This window comes from Microcaecilia unicolor, chromosome 2 (genome assembly GCF_901765095.1).
Source record: "Microcaecilia unicolor chromosome 2, aMicUni1.1, whole genome shotgun sequence".
Classification (NCBI taxonomy): Eukaryota; Metazoa; Chordata; class Amphibia; order Gymnophiona; family Siphonopidae; genus Microcaecilia; species Microcaecilia unicolor.
The window spans coordinates 518330220-518343672 of NC_044032.1; the positions used below are offsets into that span (position 1 = coordinate 518330220).

The 13453-nt window shown below is 40.9% G+C and overlaps 1 protein-coding gene across 1 annotated transcript in view; it reads right to left on the reverse strand.

Moving 5' to 3' along the window:
• Positions 1-13453, reverse strand: part of ADGRA3 (adhesion G protein-coupled receptor A3) — a 203271-nt gene that overhangs the window by 69337 nt on the left and 120481 nt on the right. Inside the window, exon 10 of the mRNA XM_030191235.1 lies at positions 50-199. Coding sequence (XP_030047095.1) covers positions 50-199 — 150 coding nt within the window. The remainder of the gene's footprint in view (positions 1-49; positions 200-13453) is intronic.

Sequence of the window (13453 nt, forward strand, 5' to 3'; positions counted from 1 at the left end):
TGCTCTTTCATTTCACTGGCTGTTCTTGATAATAAAACAAATAAGTTACCTCTTTGTATTTTTCAGCAAATCTTCCAAATTTTTCTATCATTTCAGCTACAAATATAATATCCATCTTGTCAGAAAAATTTGCAGCTTCTACAGTATAAGCCAACAACTGTCTGGCTGTTGCCACAGCATTTGTAAGGTTCAGAGGCATCTGTGGAGAAATCATATGATAGTGGAAAAGGCAGGCATAAAGAACCAACAGGATAAAGCTTTGGAAGCAGGAGAGTAAATAAAAATGATGTTCCTTTGATATTGTGTGCAACCTGCTACTGCACTGTAATTCTGTATTTACACACCAGATAAGCCTGCTATCTAAAACCCAGGCTGCACAATAAATAAATTTAATAAACTCATACATAATACCAATTTGTTTTGAACTATGAAAGAAAAGAAGAAATTCCACCTTGTCTCTCCTCCTCCCCCCACCCTCACAAAATAAGTCATGTCCTATATCAAAGGCTTAGATGAATTCCAGGAAAATTCTTACATGAATCATACCATTCAATTATCACAATCACACAAATTTATTTATCTCAAAAAATCTTTTTCACTTTTCTTACAAAAATCCCCTTTTCTCTACAGAGGCACAGCAAAACTACCATAACCATCTAAAACATATCCCCACATTCATTCATTACCCATATTTGTAACAAGTTTAAAACTCTTGTCCAGGATTTAGGAGTCAGTCCGTGATGAAAGTTTTTTCAGTAAATCACCAGTCCTCCAGGTGAACCCACAAAATCCGGCTCTACCCGTCACAGAGTTCCAGTTTTTTAAAACACGGAGATCTTCCCAAAGTCCTCAATTCACAGCTGGTCTAGAATCAAACATTCTTTTTCTCAACTGTCCAGCCCGACCCAAAATTTGTGTTTCGCTCAGTTGGCGTCTTCAGGAGCTGTCAGTCTGTGCATATAGAATCATCTACAATTATTTTTATATACCATCACCTAAAAATATGGTATTATGTATTATATATAACATAAATTCCACTCACCATATCTCCAATGATACAAATATTCTTAGCACACCATAGCTGGAGAGCTCAACCCGTCCAACTTCCATCAAAGCTCTAAGCATGCGTATTTTGGGAGTGATCCGCCCCCTAAATTTAGACTCTCTCGGGATTTAACATGTATCCAATCATAATATCCCCTTCTGATAGCCACACAAACGTGATTACCTCACTTCACTAAATCCCACTGTATTTCATGATTTAAACCAGCTGGTTCAAGAGTGTTATACATTAATATAAATTTTTGTCAAGGACTGGAAAATCAGTCAAGTTTTAAGGGTATCCACAATGACTATGTACAAGACAGATTTATATGTGCTGCTTCCATTATATGCAAAATCTCTCTTGCATGTTCATTAGAGTGGCATCCTGAAAACTCCACTGGTTTGCAGTCCTCAAGGACCAGAGTTTTAGAGCCTAGATAGCCAAAATAAACCATTTTCAAAACAATCACTCAGCTATCTGCTGCAGTTTATTTGACAGCTTTGATGTCTATTTCCATGTTCAAATTAACTTTACATATACTACTTAAAGAGAATACATGGAAGGATACTTTCAAAAGGACATCCAAGTCAGAATACGGACGTCTACGACAGAACGTCCCAAACAGATGCCCATCTCACATGCATTTTCAAACAAGAAATACGTTAAGGTTTCCTGTTCGAAAATACATGAGATGAATGTCTGTGTGCTGGAGACATCCCAGCAATAACAGCCATTTTACAAACTGGAACGCCCAAATCATGAATGGGGAAAATAAGAGACATGGACGACTGTATGGAAGCATTCTAATCAATTCTGGGTATTTCTATCCCGCTACAATCAATAAAGAATCTAAGCAGGTTATATAAAGTTCAAAACACACAATTAAAGATACTGAAAGCCCTACTATATTATTTATCCAAATATTTACTAAAAATATAAGTCTTCAATGCTCTTTCTAAACTGCAAATACCAAAAAACTGTTCAAATTCGTTCAGGTACAGAATTCCACAATTTGCTAGCTTGATAAATAAAAGAGCCATCAAGAACTTTTTTTGTAACAAACTTTTTTTAACAGACAGAAATCTCAATAAAAGAGTAGAATAAAAAAGAGAAGAATAATCCCCCTGTAAAATTTAAATACATTACAAGCAGTCTTAAAATTGATTTGAACAGAAACTGGTAGCCAGTGCAGGCTTTTGAGTAAAGACATCATATGATCAAATCGGGAATGACCATAAATCATTTTAGCTGCAGTATTTTGCAGCAACTGCAATTTATTAACAAGTCTTAAATTTAATCCAACATACAGGACACTGCAATAGTCCAATTGAGATAAAACAACAGCATGTGAAAGTGTTCTGTAAAAAATAGCCATCTGATTGTTCTCAATTGTCGCAATTTAAAAAATATCTTTTTACCCAATTTATTTAAGATTCCACCTTTAGCTGGGTGTCTAATATAATCCTCAAAACATTAGAAGTTTTTTCAAACAACTGTTCTCCTGAAGCAATTGTAACACTACAAAGGACCAAAGACACATTGTTGCAAAAATACAATAATGTTATCTTAGTTGCATTAAGCTTTACCAGATGTTGATAGGACTAAGAATTAAGGATATGCAGTCAGAAATAGAAGCTTGTAGTGTCAAAAATATTTGATGTACAGGGATCAATACAAATATATAGTCTGCACATGAACAGTCAAAATAACCTAATGCATCTAATACTGATCCCAAAGAGCTCATAAACACATTGAATAATATCGGAGATAATGGTGAACCCTGGTCTCCAACTAAAAGAAAGATATTATTCTTAACACAATATAATCTATTTTTTAAAGCCTTCTATTCAATTATAAACTGCTCCAGATATTTCATACTCACTCAATTTACACAACAAAAGTTCTTTATCCACTGTATCAAATGCTCCAGAAATATCAAACTGGAGCAAGACGGAATGGACTCTCTGACTTAAGAATTCCCTAACTTTAGATATCAAAAGTAACAGTAATGACTCCGTGCTATGCATAGCCCTGAATCCAAATTGAAAATCAAGCAAACAATGTGAAGATTCCAAATAGGATGTAATCCGTAATGCTACTATTCACTGCATTAATTTTGCCATCCAGTCGAAAATTTGACACAGCTGTCAAATCTGCTCGAGATTTTGGAATCACAGTTAAAATGATTTGTCCTAATTCCAAAGGAATCAACCCTTCCTTTAATAAATTACTACCCAAGACTGTGAGCCATTCTACCAATTCAGATGGAAAAACTAGTTTATTCAACAAGTATGTACTATCAGAATAAGCTATTTTCTGTATTTTATTCAAGAAGTATGTGCTATTGCAATAAGCTTTTATCTATATTTTGCTACTTTTTATCATATGCCATTAGGAAATTAGTTGTTTAGATACAATTGAATTATTCCCAGAAACAAAGGATAATGTGAATTTGTCGCTGTATTATATATCCTGTTCCCAGTTATTACTGATTTCTTGCACTGTAATCCACCTCAAATCTTTGTTGTATTATGTATTTTATTCCCAGTTGATGTTACTGGTCTCTTGCACTGTAATCCGTTCCAAACCTTTGTAGGTGTGAGCAGATTAGGTAAATTCTAGGTAAAAGTAGGTAAGTAGAAATATCTTTCCATAAATATAAAAGACATATATCTAACAGACATGATTTATGATAAAGTTTTTTCAACAGAGAGGTCACTATCCATTTCCACAGATGTGAAAGAAGACCAGTCTCTATCTGCTTGTAATTCAATCACATCTTTACTTATTAAATAGCCAATATCAGACATAGCATTATAAAGTTATTGTCTAATGAGTTTTACCTTCTGTATAAAATAATTTGCCAATTCAGTTGATGATGGTTGTAAAGATTCAGGAATGTCTGCTATTATTGCAACTTGTGTAAGCTTATTAAAAATATTAAGAAGTAACTTTTGATTTAATTTTTCCTCCCTTATCAACTTCCGAAAATAAACTTTTATGGCCATAGAAATAGCATTTTTGTAAACGTTAACTTGTTTCCTCATCCACAGGATTCTTAGTTTTCAACCATAACCTTTCACGTTTGCGGCATTGTCTTAACTACCTGAAGTTCTTTAGAGTACCATGGGGAAGACTTTGTATTACACTTTCTTTTGGGCTGCTCAGATGAATGTTGCTGTAATGCATTGGTCATGCTATTACTCTAACCCAGTAACATTATGCTCGAGTTGAAACAAGAATTAGTAAACTGAGATTTAAATCTCAGACCAAATTTGTTCATCATCTGTTGTTCTATATGATCAGTTTGTCTGGTTTCTTTCATAAACCTTCTTCTCAGAAGATAGTCACAAAGACATTCATGCAGGAGTAGCCCAGTGGTTAGTGCAGTGGACTGTAAACCTAGGGACCCAGGCTCAAATCTCGTTTAACTCTCTATTTTTGTAATGGTGATCCCTACAGGAACTGAAAAATACCTACTGTACAGCGAAGTTTCTTACCTGAAGCAGGTGTTCTCCAAGGACAGCAGGCTGTATATTCTCACATGTGGGTGACGTCACGTCAGCCCGAAGGATTTTCTAGCAAAATCTTAAAAGTCTCTTCAAGAGCGTTCCATCACGCAAGCGATCCCATCGCGCATGCGAGCGCACGTCTTCCCGCTCGCCGCACAGACACGCTCCTCAGTTGAATCCAAAAGATGAGAGAAAGCAACTCCAAAGGGGAGGTGGGAGGGTTTGTGAGAATATACAGCCTGCTGTCCTCGGAGAACACCTGCTTCAAGTAAGAAACTTCGCTTTCTCCGAGGACAAGCAGGCTGATATACTCACATGTGGGGTATCCCTAGCCCCCAGACTCACTCAACACAACAAACAATGGTCAATTGGACCTCGCAACGGCGAGGGCATAACAAGGATTGACCTAAAACAAGAAATTTCTGAGAGTGCAGCCTGGAACAGAATAAAAATGGGCCTAGGAGGTTGGGGTTGGATTGTAAACCCCAAACAGATTCTGCAGCACTGACTGCCCAAACCGACTGTCGCGTTGGCTATCCTGCTGAAGGCAGTAGTGAGATGTGAATGTGTGGACTGATGATCACGTCGCAGCCTTGCAGATCTCTTCAATAGTGGCTGACCTTAGATGAGCCACTGACGCAGCCATGGCTCTAACATTATGAGCCGTGACATGACCCTCTAAAGTCAGCCCAGCTTGGGCATATAAGTGAAGGAAATGCAATCTGCTAGCCAATCAGATATGGTGCGTTTCCCGACAGCAACTCCCCTCTTGTTGGGATTAAAAGAAATAAACAACTGGGCGGACTGTCTGTGGGGGCTTGTCCGCTCCACGTAAAAGGTCAATGCTCTTTTGCAGTCCAAAGTGTGCAGCTTGTTTTCGCCGGGACTTGTATGATGGCAAGGAAAAAATGTTGGCAAGACAATTGACTGGTTCAGATGGAACTCTGACACCAACTTTGGCAAGAACTTAGGGTGCGTGCAGAGGACTACTCTGTTCTGATGAAATTTAAGGTAAGGAGCATGAACTACTAGGGCCTGAAGCTCACTGACCCTACGAGCTGAAGTAACAGCCACCAAGAAAATGACCTTCCAGGTCAAGTACTTCAGATGGCAGGAATTCAGTGGCTCGAAAGGGGGTTTCATCAGCTGGGTGAGAACGACATTGAGATCCCATGACACTGGAGGAGGTTTGATAGGGGGCTTTGACAAAAGCAAACCTCTCATGAAGCGAACAACTAAAGGCTGTCCAGAGATAGGCTGACCTTCTACACGTTGATGGTAAGCACTAATTGCACTAAGATGAACTCTTACGGAGTTGGTCTTAAGACCAGACTCTGATAAATGTAGAAGGTACTCAAGCAAGGTCTGTGTAGGACATGAAAAGGGATCTAGGGCCCTGCTGTCAAACCTCTTCCATTTAAAAGAGTAACACCTTTTAGTGGAATCTTTCCTGGAAGCAAGCAAGACTCGGGAGACACCCTCAGAAAGACCCAAGGAGGCAAATTCTAAGCTCTCAACATCCTGGCCGTGAGAGCCAGAGACTGGAGGTTGAGATGTAGAAGCACCTCCTCATTCTGAGTGATGACTGTTGGAAAACACTCCAATCTCCACGGTTCTTCGGAGGACAACTCCAGAAGAAGAGGGAACCAGATCTGACGTGGCCAGAAGGGCGCAATCAGAATCATGGTTCCGCGGTCTTGCTTGAGTTTCAGCAAAGTCTTCCCCACCAGAGGTATGGGAGGATACGCGTACAGAAGAAGGCCTGTCCCCCAATGAAGGAGAAAGGCATCCGACACTAGCCTGCCGTGGGCCTGAAGTCTGGAACAGAACTGAGGAACCTTGTGATTGAATTGAGTGGCAAAAAGATCCACCGAGGGGGTGCCCCATTCTCGGAAGATCTTCCTGGTGACAGCCATGTTCAGTGACCACTTGTGAGGTTGCATTATCCTGCTCAATCTGTCGGCCCGACTGTTGTTTACGCCGGCCAGATAAACGGCTTGGAGACACATGCCGTGTTGACGAGCCCAAAGTCACATCTGCACGGCCTCCTGACACAAAGGGCGAGATCCGGTGACCCCTTGCTTGTTTGTGTAGTACATTGCAACCTGATTGTCTGTTTGAATCAGAATAATTTGGTTGGATAACCGATATCTGAAAGCCTTTAGAGCGTTCCAGATCGCTCGTAACTCCAGGAGGTTGATCTGAAGACGCTTTTCCTGAAGGGACCAAGCTCCTTGAGTGTGAAGCCCATCTACATCCGCCCCCCACCCGAGGGATGCATCCATCGTCAGCACTTTTTGTGGCTGAGGAATCTGGAATGGGCACTCCAAAACCAGATTGGATCGAATTGCCCACCACTGAAGTGAATTCCGAGAGTCGATGGACAGCTGGATCACATTTCCTAGATTCCCTGCAGCTTGAAACCATTGGGAAGCTAGGGTCCACTGAGCCGATCTCATGTGAAGATGTGCCATGGGAGTTACATGAACTGTGGAAGCCATGTGCCCCAGAAGTCTCAACATCTGCCGAGCTTTGATCTGCTGAGACGCTTGAACCCTGGAGGCTAGAGACAGAAGGTTGTCCGCTCTTGGCTCGGGAAGGTAGGCACAAGCTGTCCTCGTACACAACAGAGCCCCAATGAATTCCAATTTTTGAACTGGGTTGAGATGGGACTTTGGGTAATTGATGACAAACCCTAGAAGCTCCAGCACTTGAATAGTCATCCGCATGGACTGTAAAGCTCCTGCCTGGGAGGTGCTCTTCACCAGCCAATCGTCCAGATAAGGGAACACATGCACTCCCAGTCTGCATAGAGACTCTGCAACGACTGCCAGGCACTTGGTAAATACCCTGGGCGCAGACGCCAAGCCAAAGGGCAGCACACAGTACTGAAAGTGCTGCGTTCCCAGCCAAAACCACAGATACTTCCTGTGAGCTGGAAGTATCGAAATGTGGGTGTAAGCGTCCTTTAAGTCCAGAAAGCATAGCCAATCGTTTTCCTGAATCATGGGTGCCCAGGGAAAGCATCCTGAACTTTTCTTGAACCAGATATTTGTTCAGGCCTCTGAGGTCTAGGATGGGATGCATCCCCCCTGTTTTCTTTTCCACAAGGAAGTACCTGGAATAGAATCCCAGCCCTTCTTGCCCTGGTGGAACGGGCTCAACCGCATTGGCGCTGAGAAGGGCGGAGAGTTCCTCTGCAAGTACCTGCTTGTGCTGGGAGCTGAAGGACTGAGCCCCCGGTGGGCAATTTGGAGGTGTGGTTTTCAGATTTAGGGTGTATCCTAACCGGAATATTTGAAGAACCCAGCGGTCGGTTATCAGAGGTCACCTTTGGTGAAAAAATTTTAACCTCCCCCCGACAGGCAGATCGTCCGACACGGACACATTTATGGTGGCTATGCTCAACTGGAGCCAGTCAAAAACTCGTCCCTGGTTTTTGCTGGGGAGCTGCAGGGGCCTGTTTAGGCGCACGCTGTTGACGAGAACAAGTGTGGCAGAGCCTGAACCGGCTGTCGAGAAGGAGTGTACTTACGGCCCCTAGAGGCGTAAGGTACACTTCTCTTTCCTTTAAAAAACTTCCTAGAAGAGGAAGTGGATGCAGAAGGCGCCCGGCGGGAGAGAGAGTCCACAGCGTTATCACGCTGATAGAGATGATCAATCAACTCTTCGACCTTCTCACCAAAAAGATGATCCCCCCGGCAAGGGATATCCACAATTTTCTGCTGAGTTCTCTCCTCCAAGTTAGAGGCATGCAGCCATGAGAGTCTGCGCATCACTATACCCATAGCAGAAAATCTGGATGTCACATTGCAAGTGTCGTAAATGCCCCTGGACAGGAACTTGTGACACGCCTTCTGCTGCCTGACCACTTGGCGAAAAGGCTCGGCCTGCTCCGGTGGGAGTGCATCAACCAAACTCTCAAGCTGCCGCACAGAGTTCCGCAAATGAATGCTCGTAAAGAGCTGGTAGGACTGAATTTTGGAAGCGAGCATGCCAGCCTGATACGCCTTCCTCCCAAAAGAATCTAAGGTTCTATGTTCTCACCCCGGGGGCGCCGAGGCAAAGTTCCTAGAACTCTTAGCTCTTCTGAGAGCGGAATCCACCACCACAGAGTCATGGGGCAACTGAGGCCTGACGAAACTGGGTTCCCCGTGGATCCTATACTGGGATTCAGCCTTTTTGGGGATAGTTGGACATGAAAGAGGCTTCTCCCAGTTCCTCATCAGCACTCCCCTGAGTGTATCGTGAAAAGTGTTGGATTATTTGTAGTAAATAATTAGCAGATTTTAGTACACACAGCTTCAGCTTTAGAAATGTTAATTTCTTTCTTCATCTCTCTCTCATTCACCCCTGAATAATTCACTGCTGAGTCACTTTAAAGTTGAAGTAACAAAACATCTGTTTACTCACAGTTTGTAGTTAGATTATAATCAGACAGGCTTATATATACATATTACTATACATTTGTATTATCAGCTCCTTCCATGTGCTTAGATGGTAATGGATGCTCACACCACCATAGATCCTCTCAGGTTAGGAGAGATCATGAGCTCCATGTGCTCCATGTGCTGCATCTGCTGTGTCTGACCCCCAAAGGAAGTTGCATAGCTGTGTGACCTCTCTAAGTAATTCACATCAGAGGTCACAGAGTAATCACAGAGAAATAATAGGTGACAGGCAATGCATGTAAAATACAATTACATTCCAACAAACCCCTTCTCATGCATAACTGTCATGCAATTATTTATTCATACAAAGTCCAAGCTTTATACGCAGATTCACAAAATGTTCTCTGGGTAATGGTTTGGTCATGATGTCAGCTGTCATCTCACTGGTGTGACAATAGTGTAGACTGATGACCCCTTCTTTTGCCAACTCTCGCACGTTGTGGTATTTCGTTGCGATGTGCTTGGTGCGTGACTGAACCTTGTCATTCTGTGACAGTTGGATGCAGCTCTGATTATCTTCCATTATCTGGATTGGTCTCTGTTCAGCTATTCCAAAATCCAGCAAAAGTTTTTCAATCCACATCAGTTCTCTGCACGCTTCCGATACGGCCACGTATTCAGCTTCTGTAGAAGACAAACTCACAATACTTTGTTTATGACTGGCCCATGAAATTTGTACATTTCCATACATAAACACATATCCACTTGTGGATTTATAATCAGAATGATCCCCTGCCCAATCTGAATCACAGTAACATATTAGTTTTGGATTACTATTGGCTGAAATCTTTAATTTACAATCAATGGTACCCTTTAAATACCTTACCATCCTTTTAACTGCAGTCCAATCTGATTTGGTAGGTGAGCTGACCCTTCTGCTCAAAATTCCTACTGCATTTGCTATATCAGCCCTGTATGTGGTAGCTAGATATAAAAGCTTACCTATGGCTGATCTATATTGGATGTTATCTGGTAAAGGTTCTCTTACTGTTTCATCCTTCAGAAAATCAGTGATCATGGGAGTGCTTACAACTTGGGCATCTTGCATACCTAAACTTTCAATAAGCTCATTTATTTTCTGCTTCTGGCTTAGAAGATAAGAACCATCATTTTGTTTCTCAATTTCTATACCAAGATAGTATGACACATTACCAAGTTCTTTTATCTCAACATTCTGGTTTAAACACTTTACAATGTCCTTGTACTCTTGCTCACTTTTGCTTGCAATGAGCAGATCATCAACAAAAGCTAAAATGTATGCATATTGTCCATTTGTGCACCTAGTGTACAAGCATTTATCTGCTTCACCTTGCTTAAATCCTAAATTTGTCAATATTTCATGCAATTTATCATTCCAACATTTTGCACTTTGCTTTAATCCATAAAGACCTTTGTTTAATTTACACACTAGCTGTCTTTGTTTTGTATTTATGAAACCTGTTGGCTGTTCCATGTACAAGTCTTCAGTTATATCTCCGTGAAGAAACGCTGTTTTCACATCAATGTGGTTGACTTGCATGCCTTTTGAGACTGCAATGCTCAGAAGTGTTCTAATTGTCGTGTGTTTCACTACAGGTGCAAACACTTCATCAAAATCTTCTCCATATTTTGAAGATATCCCTTTGCCACTAATCTGGCTTTATACCTTTCCACTTTTCCTTGTGCATTCCTTTTTAACTTGAATACCCATTTGCATCCTATAGCTTTCTTGCCAGGAGGTAATTTTGTAAGAATCCAAGTATTATTTTATCCAATGCATCAATTTCTTCTTGTGCAGCTTTATGCCATTCAGCAGCTTCTTCTGCTGGCATTTTCTCAATCTCATCCCATGTTAAGGGCTCTTGAGCTTCTGCTGACTTTGTTAAGTAAGACAGTCTTAGGGGTGGAACACCTTTGTTTTCCCTGGATGAGCGTCTGACAACAGGTTGGTCTGACCTTTCCGCATCCTCAAAATCTGAGAGTACTTCTCCAATTGATTCCCCTTCTCCAACTGTACTGTCTTCTTCAATGATCCTTTCTGTGTCTGCTTCCTCTGCCTGTTCCTCGTTAGATACAGATGAGTTGCTTTCAGACATCTGCCTTGGTATGGCATTTATATACACTGGCATGTCTATTATGGTTCTAGTTTCATATTCTGGATGATAAGGCTCATCTGGGATAATCCAGCCTTTATCAACCCTTTTGTTTTCATCAAAATATGTAACATGTCTTATGCCAACAATGCCAGTTTTCAGATTCAAAATTCTATATCCTTTGTGTCCTGGAGTATATCCAACTAAAATGCCCCTTTCTGTTGTGGAATCCAGCTTATGCCTTCTTTGCTTTGGTTCATGAGCATATGCTGTACTTCCAAATGTTCTTATGTGTGACAGGTTTGGCTTCCTACCATGCCATGTCTCATGTGGTGTGCGCTCAGCGCCTTTAGTTGGCATTCTGTTTTGTAGGTACACTGCTGTGAGAATGGCTTCCCCCCATAGTCTTTTAGGGAGATTGCTATCTGACAGCATACATCTGGTCATTTCCACAAGTGACCTAAATTTTCTCTCTGCAACAGAATTTTGCTCTGGTGTATAAGCTACTGTTGTGATATGCTGAATGCCTTCTTGTTCTAGAAATGTGCACATGCTTTGTGAAGTGAACTCACCACCATTGTCGGTCTGAAGAACCTTTGGTTTTCTTTCAAATTTATTGCTCACCATGGCTACGTATTTCTTCAGCATGTCTGTGACTTGACTTTTCTCTTTCAGCAAATAGGCCACACAATATCTAGAGAAATCATCCAAGAATATTAGCACAAATCTGTTATTTCCCAATGATGGGATATTAAACGGTCCACATAAGTCACTGTGTATTAAGTCCAGCACTTTATTACTCCTATTTCCTGTGTATGCAGGAAATGAGGGTCTCACACCTTTTTGAGTAACACAGTCTATGCATTTCTCCATTTTACCAGCATCTGCACTTATCTGAATGCCTGTGGCTAGTTGCCTACTGTAAAGATCCTGGATCACCTTAGAATCACGATGTCCCAGGCGGCGATGCCAGATTTCCAGACTACATTTACCATCATTCTTCCTTACTTGCGCCATATGTGAGGCTTCACCTGAAATGCTCAGTTTATAAACATCATTATGCATAAAAGCTTCAGCATACACTTCATCATTTTTAGAGATTGTGCACTTACTGTTTTCAAAATGAATCGCAAATCCCTTCTTATCTAATGTAGATACACTAAGCATATTACAAACTGCTTGGGGAATATACAAGACATCACTTACAGGAATTTCTTTAACTTCATTAGACACTTTGCATTTTAAGAATCCAATACCTTTTGCTTGGATCTTAGCAGTCCCTGCGTTTGCAGTTTTAAGAATACCTTCTTCTGGACACATTTCCTGAAAGAAATCTTTACAATTGGTTAAATGGCATGTGCTCCCCGAATCCAAAATCCAAGTACTTTCATTTGAATTATTATTTACCATAGTCAATGATTTTTCTGCCATTAGAAAGCCCTTGTGTTTATCTTTGTCCTTCATACATTTCCTGGTTTGAAAATTCTTTAGTTCCATTGGCTTAGGTGAGCTAGAGGGAGTGTTTTGTGTTTCCTTACACCATTTAGATACATGTCCCTCCTTTCCACATGAGTAGCAAATCAGCTTGCCCTTGGGTGGAGTTTTCCCATAGCTCCGCCTTCCTCTGTTCTTTGCCAAGAAATTTGTTTCATTTCTCTCTGACTTGCTTTGAGAACACATCTCCTCAGAATCATTTATTATGCATTCCTGCCTTAGTTTTGATGTTGTCTGTTCAAAAGATTGCCCTTCAATGGCCTCATTTACAGACCTAAAAACATCAAACTTCTTTGATAGTGAGGTAAAAAGAAATGCTCTTTTCAATGCATCACACATGGGAATTCCAGAAAGTTCTAACTTTTGAAATGAAGACATAAGATACATAATGTGATCATTACATTTACTTTTATCCCTTAATTTGGTTTCATTCAACTCTGCCAGCCAAATTGGTTGCTGCTTTGCATATGTAGTTGCATACATAGTTCTCAGTTTATATAAAATGTCCTTTGGTGTATCTTTTCCCTCCACTAATATGGCTTGTTTCTCTGAGAGAGCTTCCAAAAGCATGCACTTCACATAATAGTTTGCATTGTCCCATTCAGCCATATTTTCAGCTGTTCTGTCTTGGTCTAAGCATATATCTAATCTTTTTGCTCGAAGGAGACATATGAATCTTAGTTCCCACTGCTGATAATTAAACTCAGTTAATCTAGGCACCTTGAGAGAATAGAAAAATAGTGAATTTCTTCCCTCAGCCATTTTCTTAGCCTTCTGTCTGCTGTGTGGGGGGAGAGAGAGACAGACTGAATCTTTCCTTTAAAACTTAAGAGAAAAAAATGTGGCCTTTTTTTCTGCCTGGTAATATTGCTCTTCTTT